The sequence below is a fragment of the Bos indicus x Bos taurus genome, chromosome 2, assembly GCF_003369695.1.
Source record: "Bos indicus x Bos taurus breed Angus x Brahman F1 hybrid chromosome 2, Bos_hybrid_MaternalHap_v2.0, whole genome shotgun sequence".
NCBI lineage: Eukaryota > Metazoa > Chordata > Mammalia > Artiodactyla > Bovidae > Bos > Bos indicus x Bos taurus.
The window spans coordinates 55,776,178-55,796,345 of record NC_040077.1 but is presented as its reverse complement, the minus strand read 5'-3'; the positions used below and the strand labels follow the sequence as shown (position 1 = coordinate 55,796,345).

Below are 20,168 nucleotides of genomic sequence, written 5' to 3'. Positions count from 1 at the left end.
GGAGTGTTTTTATCATATATTCCATATTCTCCAATCAAATGTCAGAAATTCCATTAATTGGGATTTATTCACATATTGAAAGGGCTACTGTAGTAGCCCACTTCTCTGAGTGGATTCAATAGAATCTTAAAACTGAAGGGAATGTGATGACAGCTAAAGTAAATGATCTGTATTTCATTGACTGAAAAAGACACTGAATTATAAAAAAAAAGTGGCTTATTACTAGAAGAAACAGAAGCCAGTTTTTCCATTCTAGATCTAATGGCTTTAAATTTTATTTGGGGTAGCTGGTTCACATTGATGAACTGTCAGAAAACCTATGTGGACTTCAATAATAAGGGGTATTAAGAAAACATATGTGGCATTTCCAGAACACTCTTTTAACCCTTTAACCCTTGTATTTTCCCTGAGGCAGAGAATGAAAGAGGAAACACAGCACTGAACCACAGCTGCAAAGAATCTGCTTCAGAGAGTGAGGCAACAAGACACAAGGCATGTGGGTGCACGGGGTAGAGAACGTAAAACTGTCCCATATAATCCAGATTCTCATGTAAGGTCTTTTTAAAAATATTAAGGTCTTAAGGGCGAAACATACAGTCAGTGTGGTGAGTGAAACATTCAATGAGATCAAAGATAATCGTGTATTTTCTGTTCCCTCTCACAAAAGCGGACTTTGTATATAGGACCTAACAGTAGTTTTTCCTCCTTGTTTAATCTTTCTCAATAACAAAATGCAGAAGAAGCAATTTCTTTAATGCTGCCATTGCATAAAGTCACTTGAAAGTAACAATTTTTAAAAGAATATATAGGTACATATTCATATAAATGTATATATATGCATTCATATGTATGCATGTGTGTATATTATGTGTGTGTGTGTGTGTGTGTGTGTGTGTGTAGTTGTTTTGTGTGTGTCCAATTCTTTTGCAACCCCATGGACTGCATCCCACCAGGCTCCTCTGTCCATGGGATTTTCCAGGCAAGAATACTGGAGACTGAGCCACCAGGCATGACCACACACACACACATATATACACACACATATATATGTATGTATAAAGAGAGCAAGGAAAAAAGAGAACACATCTCAAGGAAATGACAACAAATAAAAACAGAAATGGCAGGTCACTGGGTCCCTTACTCAATCCCAGGGTAACTTTTATAGTAGCAACTAGGAATGAGGATGGGAATCATGACAAAATGGAGGTATAATGTGGGATGTATCTGACCATCTCTAGGATTTAGCTTTTCTCTCAGAATCTCTAGAACTGATCACTAACAACATGCAAATTCCCCTTATTTTGAACTTTGTCTGCTTGGTTAGATCTTAAGATCTTTGAGGGTGGTATAGTTCCTTCTTTTGACTCTACATAAGTCCAACTTAGAACTGGAACTAGTAGCTTGATTAATTTCTATTTTATAATTATTAAGCCTAATAGTCAATAGTCTCTCAGAATTAATTTTTTTTCCCTATGGGACAAAAAACCTGATTGGAGATGTAATCAGTTTTCTTCCCTACTTGAGTTCAGGTTTAAGATTTTCTTAAATCATGTCAAAAGAAATAGTCAATTCTGTTGTCTCACAGCTTGAAGATTGCAGAAAACAAGAAATGATTGATTTCAACTGATAAAAATCTCCCTAATTTAAAAGATGTTTTTGCATGATCGTTGATCAAATAACTTAATTCACAGTTTTAAGGTATGATCAAAAATATCCATAGACAAGAGTGAAATCATACTTGCTTCTGAAAAATTATATCTATATTAAAGAAGTTTAATTTGTCTAGGGAAAGACAAACTATCCTAGAAAATTGATATTTCCAAATTAAATACTCTTTAACATAATCAATTTAGAGACAAGGTCTTTAAGTCCACTTAAGGTTCAAATGCTTTCAACCGATAATTAGATCATTATGGAATGAATGAAAACAGGAATAATTTCTAAACTTGTTTTAAACACAGTTTCATATATATGTGGGTAGTCAGTTATTTTAAAATGATGTTTGCTCATATACAGTTGGCACTTTTCAAAAACAGATTACAAAGGCTACATTTTTATTTTTCATGATAGGTTAAGGATAATTGCTTGAAAGACAGTAGAGCTTACCTCCTGAGATAATTTAACTTTTGTATTTACTGCTTCTGATAATGATTTATATCAATGTCATTAATACATATGAGTAATCACTTGTAACAGCAGTTAGGTATCACTTATATCTATAATGACACATATTAAACATATACGAATATTTTTGACATTTAAAAGTTTGTCTACAATTCTTCTAAGCCCTATAATTTGTTGGACAGGCATTTCTTCTTGGTGTTTCTACATGTCTTGTGTCAGCTTCTTTCTGGACTATTTTTTCAAGGATGTTTAAATAGCTAACAGCCTCGGAAGATACAAATGGTGCTTCCTTTTAGAATAGAGAGCAGGTTTGCTCCTTAACCAGGATAATAAAAGATAATATCTCTCTTCAGAGCAAAGGTTGGGTAGATTTTCTAGCAGACTTTTAAGCTCAAGAGTTCTTCATCTGTGGTACAAACACATTCTGTGTGCCACCTCTACCTGGCCTCTCTGGGCCTAGTCTTCATATGACGTGGAGGTGGGATGGAGCAAGGAGAACCAAAGTGAATGTGCAACTTAGTGACCTGCTTTGATTAATAAAATCGTTTCTGCCTGATCCAGGAATTGCATGTCTTTTGTCTAAATCTATGAAACTCTGGTGGGTTAACATGTTAGTTGGCAATGTGGGTAAACTTTCAGACTCTTCATAATCATAAAGATTTTTTTTAAGATGTTGAGTTCTAATTTCCAATATCTCCCAGGGCATTTGGCATCATTACTGTACTCAGCCCTAACCCACACCTTTCAGATGTAATCAGTAGTTATATCACAAGAAATCATGTTATCAATGCTGACTAGGTTTGTTCAGGACATAATGATAAAAGACAGGTCATCTTTGAGCCCACAATGCCCATTATCACATTAAAATCTAATGTGATAGGTGATAATATGGATAAGATAGCAATTTAGACATTCCAAAATGTGGTCTTTTTCTTAGCATTCACCTACCTGTGGAACTGGGTAGCAACATTATCTACCAAATAACCCAAACTGATGGCCAGGCAATCTACCAAATCTTGCAAGAATCAACATGATGATGAAGCAAGTACATCTAGCATCAATTAAGAGAGTGAATAGCTTCCATTAAAAAATAAGACCATTATTCTGTACACCTTGCACAAACTTCTACAAAGGCATTATTTTATAAGTAACGTTCACATATCTTGTGTTTTCACAAGATTTTTGACTATATGAAGGACAATGTCACATATTACAGAACAAAAAATGCCTAGAATAGAACCAGGTACAGAAGAAATGTTCAAAAATACTTGTTGCCTGACTTCCTGGAATTAACAGAGGCTGATGATTCTATATTACAGCCATTATTACAGTGAGATATTCTATCTCTGGAGATTGAATAAATACTTTAATACTTCAATAAATACATTACAACTTCAACTGGCTCAGCAATTAATGTTCTATCACCCGAGAATGTGAACAGAGTTAGTTTAAAGGGGGAAAAAAAAAAAAAAAGATATGTAACTAGAAAGAAAGAGCGATAAAGTTCTCCCCATAACCAAAACATACAGGAAAAGTTCCACCATCCATGCCACTTTGTTCCAAGGCTTAATGTGATGGAACCCATGTTGCACTTGGGTATTTAGGCACAACCATGAATTGCTTTCAGCATATTAACAGACAGTATACTTGTAATCTTAGCTTCAGAGTTGTACTTGAATTTGAAAACTGATTCAAAACCTATAATTCTACTGTCAGGGTCACTTCCAGTAAAAATATTATAACATTATCTCACTAGTAAGAAAACTGGCAAAGTAAGAAACAATCCTTTAATTTCGGCTTTGAAAATAAAATGACATGAATCATGACATGCCTGGCAAGGAGCTGCCAGTTTTCACACATCCTATGATACCTGCTGCTAGAGCAGTGGAATTAGAAGGTCTCTGCACGACCCATCAATAAACTGCAAGGGAAATATGCACCCCAGAATTAACTCTTTTCTTTGGTAAAAACTGGTAGAATGATTGATAGTGTTAATGTCCAGATCATAAAGAAGTAAATGAAGAAATCTTACTAATAAACTTTTAATTATTTTAGTTTTAAATCATATATTTGGACTTCAGTTCAGTGTTTGAATTTAATACATATGGTCCTGACCTTGGTTTAATAAGCTTTGGTGCCCAAGAACAAGTTTCTATGTTTCTAATTTTGCTTTTCTTCTCTTCAACCCCATCGTGGTAATCTATTCTAAACTAGCTCTTACTCCTCTCTCAATTAATGTTTTGCTGTTGATTATACCAAACTTATGATTAATTAGTAATAAAACCATTAGTCTAAGATAAAAGTATAGTACACTTTCTCAATTGTTCTTGTATGTTTCACATTAGGATATGTTTATTTGCTTAACAGATTTTTTTTTTTTTTTTTTTGGCATTTTGGGAGTACACCATTTCTAACTATTCCTTGATTTGAATAGGGGAAGAGAAAAACCTAAAATAAAACTTGGAAGTTGTAGTTTGCTGAATGACTCTGTGTAAGCCTGCCCATATAGGAAGGCAGTGTGAAAAATGCTGCTATGGTTTTTGAATTTCCTCCTTATCATAGCAGGATGACCTTTCATTAGATAGAGTGGTCTTCTGAGCAGCCAACCTAAGTGGTACATAATCTTCTGTGAGTTCCTATGCACAGGAGGCCATAAATATTCATCTGGATGAGGCTTCTAAACTTTTTACTGCCTTAAACTTTTTACTACACATTAGATTGCATATATCCTAGAACATAAGGCTTGTCACAGCTGAACAGATAAATGGCTGAGCCATAGCAGAGCACTGTTTTTGACAGAGGAATATATCTGGTGCTCCAGAAGGTGAAGAAGGTCACAGGGTACCACTGACATATAATTGTGCAATGCTACCCTTGGATGACCAATATTTTGGTCAATGTTTAAGTTGATCTCTTGGGTGAGGCATATTGGAAAGTTCTATTCTTTTTATTTTTTTTCCAGGCCACAAAAGAGGCATTTAAATAATTACTGTGCTATTGTCTCAATACTCTAGACAAAATTATTATGTTATTTTGAAAAAAAAAATAGTGACTATCATTTTTTTAGGAGCTTATCTTACTTTCTTGGTATTACTCATGTTCTCACTTATTAATTTTCTATGTTGTGATTTTTCCCTTCAAAGTCATCAAGATAAATTAAAAAGAAATAAACTCACTTGATCAGTAATCAACTGGTTTTACATATGCTTCTACAGGGCAGTAAGTTTCCAGTTACTACACTACACCAGGTCTCATTTCTAATTGTAAGAAGATTTGACCATGACACAGGAGGTTCACAAAAACGAAGAGCCCAGCCTACTCTCACTCTTAATTCCTTCCAGGCATGGCATTAGAATGCATCCTTAATCAACCATGTAGCATACCAATATTTTTTCTGTTGGATGAATGCCTCCTCTGGCATTGCTTTCTGGCACAAGTTCATTGAGAAACAACCACTGGTGTCTAATTCTGGCCTGACCATCTGCCAATGGGTTTTTGTTCATTTGATGCCAGTTCAGTGAGGATGACTAAAACCAGGAAGATCATATCTCAATGATTGCAGCATGTATTTTTGTTTTGCTACAGATTAATATTGAAAGCCAGTTAAAATGTTATTAGTTGAATAACAAGTCTGTAATCTGGCCTAAACTAAGTCAGAAGCCCAGAGGAATGAGCATTAAAGAGAGGTTAGTGACACACTGATACTTGTCTTGCCTTACAGTCTGCAACCATGAACTCCATGTATTTGTGTCCTTTCGAACTTTAATTTCCTCATCTGCAAACTAAGGCTAAATTATCTTTATAAAAAATTTGTTACTAAATGAACAGAAACTGGAATAATTTATATAAACACACTTTAAGTTTTTTGCAATAAATTAGTTACTATAATATTTCTCTTAATTTTCCCCATTACATTAGAAAAGAATTGAGATAAGTTTCATGCCATATGAAAAATCTAGTAAAATTTTAAACTTCTGATGCAATAACAAATTCTCAAATAAATAGTCACCTGCTTTTATGATTTAACATTGTTTAGTATAACATCTATAGATAAAAATACTAATTCTATCCCCTTTAATTGAATTGGAGTTACCTCATCCATGAATTATAAATATTAAAATACACCAATAGTCTCACAGTAATCTCCTTTAACTTTCACCATATGTATAGTCACATATAAACTATCATATAAAATCTCTTAACATCAGCTAAATTACCAACATTGTGCATAGTATTTCCTTACAAACAAAAAGTTACCTAATTTTTATTTATACAGAGATACTGCTGCTAAGTCGCTTCAGTTGTGTCCGACTCTGTGCGACCCCATAGACGGCAGCCCACCAGGCTCCCCTGTCCCTGGGATCCTCCAGGCAAGAACACTGGAGTGGGTTGCCATTTCCTTCTCCAATGCATGAAAGTGAAAAGTGAAAGTGAAGTCACTCAGTTGTGTCCGACCCTCAGCGACCCCATGGACTGCAGCCTTTCAGCCTCCTCCGTCCATGGGATTTTCCAGGCAAGAGTACTGGAGTGGGGTGCCATTGCCTTCTCCATATACAGAGATAACCCAGTGATAAATCTTTTATATATATCAATATCAATATAGGTATAGATATGCCAACACATACTGCTGCTCCTAAGTCACTTCAGTTGTGTCCAACTCTGTGCGACCCCATATACAGCAGCCCACCAGGCTCCCCCGTCCCTGGGATTCTCCAGGCAAGAACACTGGAGTGGGTTGTCATTTCCTTCTCCAATGCATAAAAGTGAAAGTGAAGTCGCTCAGTCATGTCCGACTCTTCACGACCCCATGGACTGTAGCCTACCTACCAGGCTCCTCCATCCTTGGGATTTTCCAGGCAAGAGTACTGGAGTGGGTTGCCATTTCCTTCTCCATGCCAACACATAAGGAATCCATAATTTTTAATGGGGGATAAGAATAAAGGAAATAGAGAGGCAAATAATACATAATATCATAGTTTACACAATTAAAAATTAAAGAGCTAATTAGAAACTTTAAAGTTTAAAAAGTCATCTAGTTATTAGTACCTGATGTATACACTTTCCTTCCAATTACCCACGATGAAAACAAAGATGAAAATAAAAACTCTTAAGATTACTGAGAAATCAGCCTCTTGATCATTTTATTGACACTATCCTTACTGAATTTTGACTTTTTTCAAGACCAAGAAGATGAGATTTGATATTCACTGAGAAGCCTCTCAAGTTATTCCAGTTGAAACTGAATAAGCTCATCTACCTTTAGGTGGAATGAAACGCCCTTTGCTCCTCCAGTACTGACAGTAAGGTCTGTGGTGACCATAAAAAGGAGACACTGCAGTGCTACTTTTCATCTTTGAGAGGAATTCTTGGGGCAGAGCAAAGGCAGGAATGGACCTGGTGAAGATCCACAAAGGTTACTATCTTTGTATGCACGTGCCTCTGTGTGTGTGCATTTCATCTGTTCTAATGGCAAAGTCATCCAGCTAGAGTAGCATAGAATCCCATTTTGTACCAGAAGAATAGTCTTAGAAGGATCTATGCTAGAAATCAAACTGAGAAAGATACACATGAATCATACCATTTATCCCAATAACTAAGATAAGATTTAATATACCAGGCAACTGGACAGACTTTCTGCTGTTCAGAGCAATATTTAATACCTGTCTGTTCCCAAACTATAGGTCTTGGTAGATGTCTTCTCTTCTGATGTAAGCAAACAACAACCAAACAGAAATTACTAAATGATATCACTGAACAAAGGGAGGGATACCATCTGATGAATCAAAGGAAGTACACCTTAGAGCACTATTTCCTACAGGCAGTGTCTTATATAGGCAATTTTAAAAATTCTATTAATAATGGGGGAAAAAAAAACCTTGCCCATGGATAAATTCATATTTGTTTTCTGAAGTATATTAGATCAAAATATTCTCTAGTTATAAAGAACATTTCTAGAATTTTGAAGACAAATTTTGTTTGGTCATTAAGTAGCAAGTGCAATAAAGAAGATTTCAACTAATCTGCAATATTATTTCTTTTAGAGAAGAAAAGATGTGGATAAAATAATAAAAATGTTGATTTCTAAAGCTATATCTATTTATAATGCCATTATTGAACAATAAACTACTAGGGTGTTTTGATGTGGATCCTTATAACTATATATCATAGAAGTTATTATTATTTCTACTACTGATAATAATCATAGGTAATAGTTGCTGGATTCTTATACTGGATGATACACCTTGAAATGCCCTAGTAGTTTATTGTTCAATGATGACATTATAGATAGATTTTTCATTTATATGCAGTTACAGTTACTGATGGTGAGGATCCCTAACAATTTCAAGAAATATTTTCTTCTGTGGCATATAATTATTTTTAACTTTTACTAAGCTAGATGCTTCCCTGGTAGCTCAGCTGGTGGAGAATCTGCCTGCAATACAGGAGACCCTGGTTTGATTACTGGAGGAGGGCATGGCAACCCACTCCAGTATTCTTGGCTGGAGAATTCCCGTGAACAGAAGAGCCTGGGGGGCTACAGTCCATGGGGTCGCAAAGAGTGAGCTACAACTTAGTGACCGAGCAAAGCACAGCACAGCACAAGATCGATGCAGCAGTGCCAGGAAACTCAGCTAAACTGCATTATCATTATTCATTTGTATATTAGATATTAATTCCTTTAATTATTTATAGTCTAATTATACCTAAGTTATTATCTGAATTTCTCTTTCCAAGTTTGATTTTAATTCCTTTGGTTTCATCTGCTATTATTTGTCAAAAAGGCACAAATAAACCATGAGTGTAACATGAAAAGACACTTACATATGCAATTGGTCCCATTTTCATCTAAAAGTTGATTATCAGCACAGGCACATACTCGGCCTCCTGGGATGGCCAAGCACAGTGTACTACAGCCTCCATTATTGACTCGGCACATATTGTCACCTGCAAGAATAGTGAAGAAACTACGTCAGAGAACTCTTGACTCCATACAAAGTTAGCCAGTTGGGGTTCATGTTCTTTCTAGGAGATGTTTTGTAGGCATACAAGTGTACACACATATATACCATGGACACATTCATGTAATCAGGATTCCTGTAATCAGGATTCCTGCTGAATCATAAATGAAATTTAAAAAAGCTTGAAAATATATGATGCACTGGTACATAAAAGGAATTTACATGTTGCTTGGAAGATATAGGGGTCTGTGTGCAGATAGGCAACAGAAGAGAAAAAGACAGAGTGGACTAAATGGTGTCTGTCCAGGACAGATTCCTAGAAGAAGAGGCCTTGTATATGCAAGTTTGAGTTCTTCAGAAAGTAGTCTACAGACAGGCATTATGGATGTGCCTTTGAATCCCAAATAAACAGAAAGGGTTTCCCTGGGGGCTCAGATGGTAAAGAATTACCTGCAATGAAGGAGACCCAGGTTCAGTCCCTGGGTTGGGAAGATGCCCTGGAGAAAGGGAATGGCAATCCACTCCAGTATTCTTGCCTGGGAAATCCCATGGAGAGGGAAGCCTGGAAGGCTACAGTCCATGAGGTCGAAAAGAGTCAGACACAACTGAGTGACCAACACCAAACAGAAAGCAAACAAACACTGGGGAGATGGGAGGCATTTTCCTTCCTCTTTTGCAAGGAGTAAACTGGCATGTCAGTGCATTGAGGAAACAAGGAATGCAGGCTGCCTGTGAAGGCTCAAAAATGAGCAGCCTCACTGGCTTCGGGAGAACGTACAATACACAAGGGTAAAGTGGTGTCTCGGGAGGAAACAGCCGAGGCACTGAAGAGACATCGGTTGCTATCAATAAAGCAGGCTTGAAGGGAAATTCATAATGGTATTATTCATGAACATATGTGAGACACCCTTGGAGACTCAGATAAAACTGAGGTACATTTTTGAAGAGGCTGGAGAATCTGTTCTATAAAGGTGTACATCAAAGTAAAATTTAGGTTGTCATCATTTTGATGCTATTCATTCCCACAAGTTGGAAAGGTGAGGAAGAAAGTCTCTTTTCTGAGATACATAGGTGTAGACCAGCAGCCCAACTGGCAGTGTAAATGCCAGGATCATTTTACACTATGTATACACCTTGCATTTTCCCAGGTATCAATAAATAACATTTCAATTACATCAGAATATTTTACTCAAACATTAAAAATTAAGAGTTTTAGTTACTGGGAGACATATAGTCAATAATATGATGATTAAAACTGTATTGGCAGTTAAAGTTCAAGTGCCAAAAATGTGACAAAAGTGACAGACTAGGCCATTATGCTTTGGGCTTCAGGGGTTAGATGTGAAGAGTATTAATAAATGAGCTAAAAAACTTGAAAGATTGCTATATGCAATAAATATTTAACTCACTCCCATAGATTATCATTGTGTCCTCAGATCAGAAAAAAAATTAAAGTGTATAATTATTTTTTTCTCATTATTCTGAGAAGTAAATTTAATTTGCAATGTTTATAAAAATTAAATATATATATATACATTTATATATATATTTTTTAAAGCTAAGGAAATTAAATTCAGTTCAGGTTTTTTTCAACAGGGAATAAAGAACATTTTTAGGCAACTTCCAGATTTAGTCATATTTATTCCAAGACAATGGAATGAACATATAATACTTCATAGGATGCACAGGTGTTCTGTCTACACTATGCACATTTTGTACAGGATTAAATTATATAGTGAATATTTTAGTAACATACAGAATCTAGAAAATGAGAATTAACTCAAAATATTTTAAGAAGTATATGAATAATATACAGCAGTAAGAAAAGAAGAAAGTACTAAAAACAATATTATGCTATATTTTCCTACCAAAAATATATGCTGAAAGTCATACTCTTTAATTCAACAGCATGATTCATACTTACTATTGCTATTGAATATAAAATTTAAGTATTTAGAAATAAATTACTATATTCAAGATTTAAAGTATATTCATTTTCTGTGAGTACAGTATATTAAAAGAGAGAAATTGGTATTTGTACTGTCATGATAGAAATTCAAAATCTAAATTAGTTTGAATAATTCCATATCTCATTAGAAACTGCTTAGAATGTTTTTATTTTAGTTATATCCCAATTTTTTTTTAATTTATCACTTAAACATATTCCAGATAGGATTTATATAATACTGAAATGTTAATACCTTGCAAAAGTAGTCATATAAAAATATTTTCTTGAAAACATGACTGACTACAAAGAGCAGTAAAATCTTTACACATAAATATCAATAAAAGTGTTCATTAACATATTGATAGCTTTCATTTTGAATATCTGTAATTCATCAATCCCAGGGTTAGTTACCTCGCTGCTAAGTCACTTCAGTCGTGTCCAACTCTGTGCGACCCCATAGACAGCAGCCCACCAGGCACCCTGTCCCTGGAATTCTCCAGGCAAGAACACTGGAGTGGGTTGTCAAGTGAAGTCGCTCAGTTGTGTCCGACCCTCAGCGACCCCATGGACTGCAGCCCACCAGGCTCCTCCGTCCATAGGACTTTCCAGGCAAGAGTACTGGAGTGGGGTGCCATTGCCCTCTCTACACTTTTATTTTAATTTAAGTTTATAATAAAATTATAAAGATAGGTTTCATCTCATTGTGGGTGAAACTACTGAAGACCTAAAGAATTAAATGACTTCTCTAATATTTAGAAAAAATATATAAATAATCATTATAAAAGTAAGGATTTAGAGCACAAATTATTATTTATTTCCAGGTAATTCATATTATTTCTTTTTTTCATATATTTTCCAAATGAATAGAAATAAGAATTTATATTAATCTAAAATTTATGCTCCTATACTCTGACTTGTTTATATATGACAAAATAAAATTAGATCAATAAGGGTCAGAAAAATAACTGAAAACAACAAACTAAAATTCTAGATTAAGTCATTTAGGAAGTACTTTTAAAAAAATGAAATATGCAAGGAAAATAAATGACGAATAGTATTTTAAATGAAGTTTAAGGTAAGGTCTGTCTGGACCAAAAACATTACCTTTTTTCCTCAATCTAATAATTAGGAGAAGTAGGATTCTTCTGTCCCTTACAGTGTCTGCCACAGACTGTGTAAGTGAATGAATGAAACTTACAGTTAGCAAGTTGAATGACAGAAACAGTTATTTGTGTGTGTAGAAACAAGGTACAAGTATGTGGACAGATATGTCTGTTGTAACAAGATAAAGTATCTTGTTTCTATGTGAGTAAGAATATATATAATCTGTGCTACATAATTTGCATTTTAAGGCAGATTAAAGATATATTTTTAAAGGTGTATCTGATATACTAGTGCTTTATAGTCTAAGATTGTTGAATCCTCAATTCTATAAATGTGTAGTCCAGGGACTCTTTATATTAAAAAAAATAATTTAATAAAAATTTTAATAATAAAATTACAATGATTAAAAAAAACACATGTCCCTTTCCCATATCTAAAAATATAGTAGCTATACAATTTTAATAAATTAAAATGGCTACATAAATGAATCATATAAAACTCTTTTGTGGTCAGATAAACTTGAATTTGAACCCTGGCTCCTTGTTTTCTGAGGAGAATGGCTACATTTGCCTGACTCTTGGATTTCTCATATGTATACTATAAATTAATAGGACTTATATTAAATGTCTTCAGTGAGATTTAAATAAGAATATTTAGCCCACTTACTGGTAGTTATAATTACAGTTAATAATTAGTAAATTTCATAACCCCATCATGGATCACAGCCTTGTCATGGTGAAGAGTATTGACGACTCCTCAGATAATTACTAGAGCCAGCAGGCTTTCAGAAGTGGAGAGAGGGGAATATCAATTCTGGACTCATTTTTAGTGCCTTTAGGATTTGAAACTTCTTGGTCAAGAAGCACCAGTTAGAACTAGACATGGAATAATTGACTGGTTCAAAATTGGGAGGGGAGTATGACACGGCTGTATACTGTCAGCTGCTATTTAACTGATATTCAGAGCACTATATCACGGAAAATGCCCAGCTAGATGAATCGCAAGTTGGAATCAAGACTTCTGGGAGAAACATCAACAACCTCAGACAGGCAAATGATACCTTCTAATGGAAGAAAGTGAATAGGAACTAATGAGCCTCTTGATGAGGGTGAAAGAGAAGAGTAAAAAATCTGGCTTAAAACTGAACATTCAAAAAACTAAATCATGGCATCTGATCCCATCTGTGATTGCAGCCATGAAATTAAAAGATGCTTACTCCTTGGAAGGAAAGTTATGACCAACCTAGACAGCATATTAAAAAGCAGAGACATTACTTTGCCAACAAAGGTCCCTCTAGTCAAGGTTATGGTTTTTCCAGTGGTCATGTATGGATGTGAGAGTTGGACTATAAAGAAAGCTGAGCACCAAAGAACTGATGCTTTTGCACTGTGGTGTTGAAGAAGACTCTTGAGAGTCCCTTGGACTGCAAGGAGATCCAACCAGTCCATCCTAAAGGAGATCAGTCCTGAGTGTTCATAGGAAGGACTGATGTTGAACTGAAACTCCAATACTTTGGCCACCTGATGCAAAGAGCTGACTCATTTGAAAAGACCCTGATGCTGGGAAAGATTGAGGGCAGGTGGAGAAGGGGACAACAGAGGATGAGATGGTTGAATGGTATCACCGACTCGATGGACATGCATTTGGGTAAACTCGGGGAGTGGGTGATAGATGGGGAAGCCTGGTATGCTGCAGCCCATGGGGTTGCAAAGAGTCAGACACAACTGAGCAACTGAACTAAACTGAACTTCATGGCAAACAGATGGGGAAAAAGTGGAAGTGGTAATAGATTTTAGTTTCTTGGCCTCCAAAATCATTGTGGACAGTGACTGCAGCCATGAAAGTAAAGATAGTCAAAGTTATGCTTTTTCCAGTGGTTATGTATGGATGTGAGAGCTGAACCATAAAGAAGACTGAGTGCTGAAGAATGGATGCTTTCAAATTTTGATGTTGGAGAAGACTGTTGAGCTTCCCTTGGACTGCAAGGAGGTCAAATCAGTCAACCCTAAAGAAATCAACCCTGAATATTCTTTGGAAGGACTGTTGCTGAAGCTCCAATACTTTGGCCACCTGATGTGCAGAGCCGACTCATTGAAAAAGTCTCTGATGCTGGGAAAGATTGAGGGCATGAGAAGGGAGCAGCAAAGGATGAGATAGTTAGATAGCATCACTGACTCAATGGCCATGAATTTGAGCAAACTCTGAGAGATAGTAGGGCTTCCCAGGTGGCATGGTGGTAAAGAATCTGCCTGTCAATGCAGAAGATGCAAGAGACACGGGTTCAATCCCTGGATTGGGAAAATCCCCTGGAGTAGGAAATGGAACCTATTTGAGTATTCTTGCGTGGAAAATTCCATGGACAGAAGAGCCTGGTGGGCTACAGTCTAAACTGTTAGAAATAATCAAATGTGACTTAATGACTAAACAACAACAAATTTCATATATTTATCATAGAAGCTGATCTATTACTTTTAATTTGATATGGGAAATTATTCATCAACATTTTTAAGAATATTGTCCTTAAGTAATGATGTCATTCTCTAAACATGCAGGAAATATAAGTGCACTTCTGAAACTAGATAATAAAAAGCTAAAAAAGTGTTAGTTTTATGTAATTGCTATACTTTCTATGAATTATTTTAGGAGAGGGTTATAAAATTGTTCTAGATAGCTAATGTAAATGAAAAGGAAAGAAAGCTTTTCAGTTAAATGAGAAGAAACAATTTGATATGATAAAAACATTTTGACCATAAGCCCCTCAAAATTACTCAGAAATTAATTCCTAAATGTAACTTTCTGTTTAGTATGATTATATATCTATTGTTCTGAGATTAATTGGCATATTACCAAGTAATTTGATAGAGTTTTTCCTGATTACTAATTTTCTAACACCGAGTCTAAAAGTTTGGTTGTGGCATTGATAGCATTCCTAAATATTTTTCATGGTGTTCCTGTGGTTGTGTGTGTGTGTGTGATATTAGCTATCATCTGTGTATTTATATGCATGTACTTATAGGCATATATATGAATACTATATGTAAATATACTCTATACTATAAATATAAGCTTTTTCTTTTATATTAGATATATGGAACAATTTTATAACCCTCTCTTTAAATAACTCATAGTATATACAGTCATATACTGTAGAAAAACAAGGTATAAAGCTATATAAGATCAGCTTATTTTCTTCCATGAAGAATTAATGATATGCACAACATGGTTTTCTATTCAATTACAAGTTTATTTTCAAAAAGGTCTATCAAGAGTATTTAATCAAAATTTATATGCCACTGATTATTATGTTTCTAAATATTTATTAATATTTAATATTCAAAAGATGCAAAGATAAATCTCACTGAAAGAAAAATGTAACATGATAACATGTTTACATTTGAACACCAGAGAACATTTTGTTTCATAATCTGACCACTTTAATCAATGTAGAAAAAGGTAGCAAATATTTAGATTCAAAGTAGGTTATCTAATTTCAATGTCTATTGACCAAAAAAGATGTTGACCAGGCATCATTTCTACATTCTATTGTCTGCTCTTGGTAATAAACTCAAAGTATTGATTATTTCTCCTAAGTTAATGAAAAATAATCAATCAATTTGGCTGAACACATATTCTCAATAAGACAACACCCTGAGTCATACAGCAAATTCCCACTGGCTATTATTTTACATATGGTAATGTATATGTTTAAACGTTATTCTCTTTGTTACCTAAATTCTGAGTAATTCTGTTTGTGGATAGCCTAATAAATATTAATAACTCATGCAGATTAAAAATATAAAAATCTTTTCTGATTTAATAAGACATGAATATCAGAGTAGATCATTTCACTTTCATAACATCTATAATAATTTAATATACCTCAAATGTATATGAATTGATCAGATAAATATACTGATATTTTTAAAAATACTATTATCCTTATATTATACATATATATATTTTAACATTTTCCCACAATGTTGCTTCCACACTGAAAGTTTTTCCACTTCTTACAATACTGACTCTTTGAAAACATTGAGGATTTTTACTTTAACAGCCTTCTCCAGTATAAATGACATGAAAAAGGAAGTATCTGGAAAAATCCTTGAACTTCACTCTAATAAAATTCCCAGAGTTACTCACTCAGGATATTTTGAACAATAAATAATAAATTTTTATGGTAACAAAGGCTAAGATTTGATTGACTTTGGAGTGACTAGACACCTTTTATCACAAAACTTCAGCAACACTGCCAAAATAAAATCTTTATGCAACCTCTGTGAAGTACTATTACATGTAAAACTCAGATGCAATTTTACATGGTTTTTAATACCTTGTTGCTTTCGTGGATCATAAATCTGAAGCCCAAACAAGGGTGGTCTTTCACGCCTCAGTAATGTCACCTCATTAGTTATCAAATCTAGTTGAAAAATGGAACCATTCATATAATCAGTCCAGAACACATAATTCCCATGATGCGACAGTCCAAAAGGATGGTTCAACTCTTTCCCACTGTAAACAATCTGTAAAATATAAACACATTGTGAAAAATCAGAACTGACTTTAGAAACATAACCAAATATTTAGAGAGAATACTCAAATAAGTAGAACAATGATCTAACTAAAAACTTTTCTCTCAGTATGTCTGAAAAATGGATTTCACAATGTGAGCATATTTTCCTGTTTTTAGGACATGTTATTTGAAGGAGACCATTTACATTGCATCCATTTCAATTCTCTCATACACAAAATTATACATATGGTCAAGAAATACAAACGATAAAATAACTTTGATACTCTTCCTTATCTCTTTTCTTATGATGTTTCAGTAAGATATTCTGGGATAGAAATTGATCTGAGTAATTAGTGGCATTATATATCTTGCAATATTGCTCATCCAATAGCCAAGGGATACAACATGGTCTTATAACACTGAGAGTGGATGGAAGGTATTGATTTAATACTTCTTAAGCCTGTAACATTAGGTTAAATGCAAATCAATCTTACTTATTTGGGGAAAGACATTTAAAGCATTGTTAGAGTTAACCAATGATTGAAATAGTCTTAACTGATTAATGCACTACATTTCTCAAATAGAATCTTTAGGAGATAGGCTTGGTCAATTGTGCAAACACCCTTTCGAAAAAAAGAAGGAAGTATATTGTCAAAGGAAACATTTTGGTAATTTCTCATATTCCATTTTCTTACTATTTAACTAAATATTGAAGCCATTCATAAGGCTATATGTGCTGAGGTGACTGACTATAGGAGAGAATACAGAGGTGATATTTTGCCAATGTTGCCTCTCTCACACAGTCAATGGCGTCCTCCATTTCACAGAATTATTTCAAAATCATTTTGCAATGATTCTACCAAAAGAGGTAAGAAGATGTTGATATTTATTCACATCCATGGGTTCGAAATTCAGTCTACTCTTGTATTCCAATTCCAATGTTATGAAGTTCTTTATTTGAGTAAGTGAATTATAATAACTTTGTCACAATACGTAGGCTAAATTTCAGCTTCAAATACTTGAAGATACTTGAACCAAATTGAGTTGGTTTGTCCTAGCAAACATCAATACTGTGGAAATACCATTTTCAAACAGTTCTGATATCCTAAGAGATTCTTTTAGAAATCCCACAAATCCTGGCATACCACAGTGAGCTGGGCCCCGTCTCCTGGAGGCAAGTGCCAGCTGCACTGCTTAATGCTCAGCCTCCTTCAGCCACCCCACAGAGACTACTGGCAGCTACCTCAGAGGGGTAAAAATAAACTTGAAAGTATTTTTAACACAACACAACAGGGCTCTGCGAAAGAAGCCCGTGGGTTAAAACAGCAGCATTTGTCTTTTACCTTCCTGTGAGTTCCATTCAAAAACACTTTCTCAATATGATCATAATAGGCGTCACACCAGTATAATGTGTGGGTGTGAAAGTCCAGAGTTAAACCGTTTGGCCACAGCATCTTTGAAGTCACAAAAATCTGCCGGTTGAAGCCATCCATCCAGGCCTTCTCGATCCTTCCCACGCTGTCATCTATTTCATCTTCCTCCCAGTCTGTCCAATACATCCAGCTAAGACGTGAAAAACCAGAGTGCGTGTGTTATTTCAATCAGCTGCCAGTATAGTGGGATGCTACCTCAGGTTTGGCAGCTCCACAGAAATTAATTACATCCTGATTTTTTCTCCTATCTAAATGCTTATCTGCCCAAAGGAGGAGGTAGCTATGAAATACTCAGGGAAGTTAAGATTGGTGCAATGGGGTGGGATGGGGGGCGGGGGGAGGCGCAAATGGGAGGGGACACACACACACATATAATTGTGACTGATTCCTGTTGTTGTAAGGCCCAACACCACTGTAAAGCAATCATCCTTCAATTAAAAATTAAACAAAAATTGTGAAGTAAAGCCAGTCCAAGTAGACACATTTCAGAGAACCCGCAACCCCTACTATTGTACTTACTAGACTTGTTTATTCATTAACCTATCAGTAAGTGCCAAATATTGATTCCTTTTTTTTTTTTTTTTTTTGGTATTGATACCAAGATTGTGAAATGACTCTTGAGGCATTGCTATTTTTAAATGTCCACTTATAAAACATATAATCAATTATATGATTAAATAGTAGATTGCCTGTCATGACAATGATAGCACAGTTAATGATCTACTCCAGACATTATTTAAGCTCAGATAAATTATTATTATTTTTCAAGACAAGCAGTTGGATTGTCTTAGTTCTAAAGGGCACAGGCATACTGGGTTTGTTTGGCCAGGTCTAATTTGTCTTCCTGATGCAAATTATCTATGCTTTATTGCTGCTTATTATTACCCCCAAAACCCACAGAAGATGATTGAGCTGCACATAAGTTTAATAACAGCAGGTTGACTGACCTTGAGAGTTTGAGCTTTAATTTCTATCTCAAACAAAAGCGTCTGCCTTTAAAAACAAATCTTTTGTGTAAGCTATAACAGTGGGAGAGGGGGTTTTGAGCTAATGTTCCAACTGCCTCATGAATAAGGTTAAAACCCTCCACATGTGTTGTACTTTTAGGGGTCATGTGAAAGTTCCTGAGTTACTAATTAAAGTGTAGGGTTTAATTCTGTCATCTTATATACAACTTTATAAAACTTCAAAGCTTTTCTAAGCTGCTAACCTTGGAAGTGCCCTTATTAAATACCTTTGCCTCTCACATGTTCTGGATTTTAAAGAATTTCTGAGGTAATTTTAGACAAATCTGTGTTCATGACTAAAATTCTTACCATGATCTAAGCAAGCAGAATGGGGACAGCTAAGGATATAACATACCATCCACTCGTTTATGTCAATTAAACTCTTTTTAAATTCTTTTAACAATTTATAATTATGCTGATATTCCTTTTTAGACCTGAGTAAATATATTTACATTGGTGACTTTAGCAAGTCAAAATGCTAAAGTCAAAATGATTTTTTTCTAATCGTAGAAAAAAACATGGCATTATGCTTAGTTTGTATCATGCCTATTGAAGTGACTTTATTACTTGGACAAATTAGGAATAAACAGAAGATTCATTTGCTCTAGTCCAGTACTAGTTAGGTAAAACTACTTGACTTTAACTATATAAATCAATTATGTACAAGAAGTAGAAAACTTTTTCATCTATATTGATATCTTTCATGAAATTTTAAACAGTTAATCATAACCCAAATCACACATATATGAGTGTGCAAACATACACATAAACACACACACACACACACACACACACACACACACACAAGATAATTCTTGATAGCCTGGTGGTGGTGGTTTAGTCCCTAAGTCGTGTCTGATTCTTGTGACCCTATGAATTGTAGCCTGCCAGGCTCCTCAGTCCATGAAGATTTTTTAGGCAAGAACACTAGAGTGGGTAGCCATTTCCTTCTCTGACCCAGGGATCAAACCCATTTCTCTGGCATGGCAGGCAGATTCTTTACTTACTGACCTACGAGGGAAGCCTAACATATTTTATATTGAATTACTATTTGAAAAACAGAATTGTTTGTGATACGAT

The 20,168-nt window shown here is 34.9% G+C and overlaps 1 protein-coding gene across 3 annotated transcripts in view; it reads right to left on the bottom strand.

The window, feature by feature from the left end:
* LRP1B (LDL receptor related protein 1B) overlaps window positions 1-20,168 on the bottom strand; it is a 2,173,551-nt gene that overhangs the window by 876,252 nt on the left and 1,277,131 nt on the right. For all 3 annotated transcript variants that reach the window (XM_027561670.1, XM_027561656.1, XM_027561663.1), the window contains 3 exons: window positions 17,992-18,211; window positions 16,469-16,658; window positions 8,947-9,069 (listed from right to left, as the gene is read on the bottom strand). In XM_027561670.1, coding sequence (XP_027417471.1) covers window positions 8,947-9,069; window positions 16,469-16,658; window positions 17,992-18,211 — 533 coding nt within the window. The remainder of the gene's footprint in view (window positions 1-8,946; window positions 9,070-16,468; window positions 16,659-17,991; window positions 18,212-20,168) is intronic.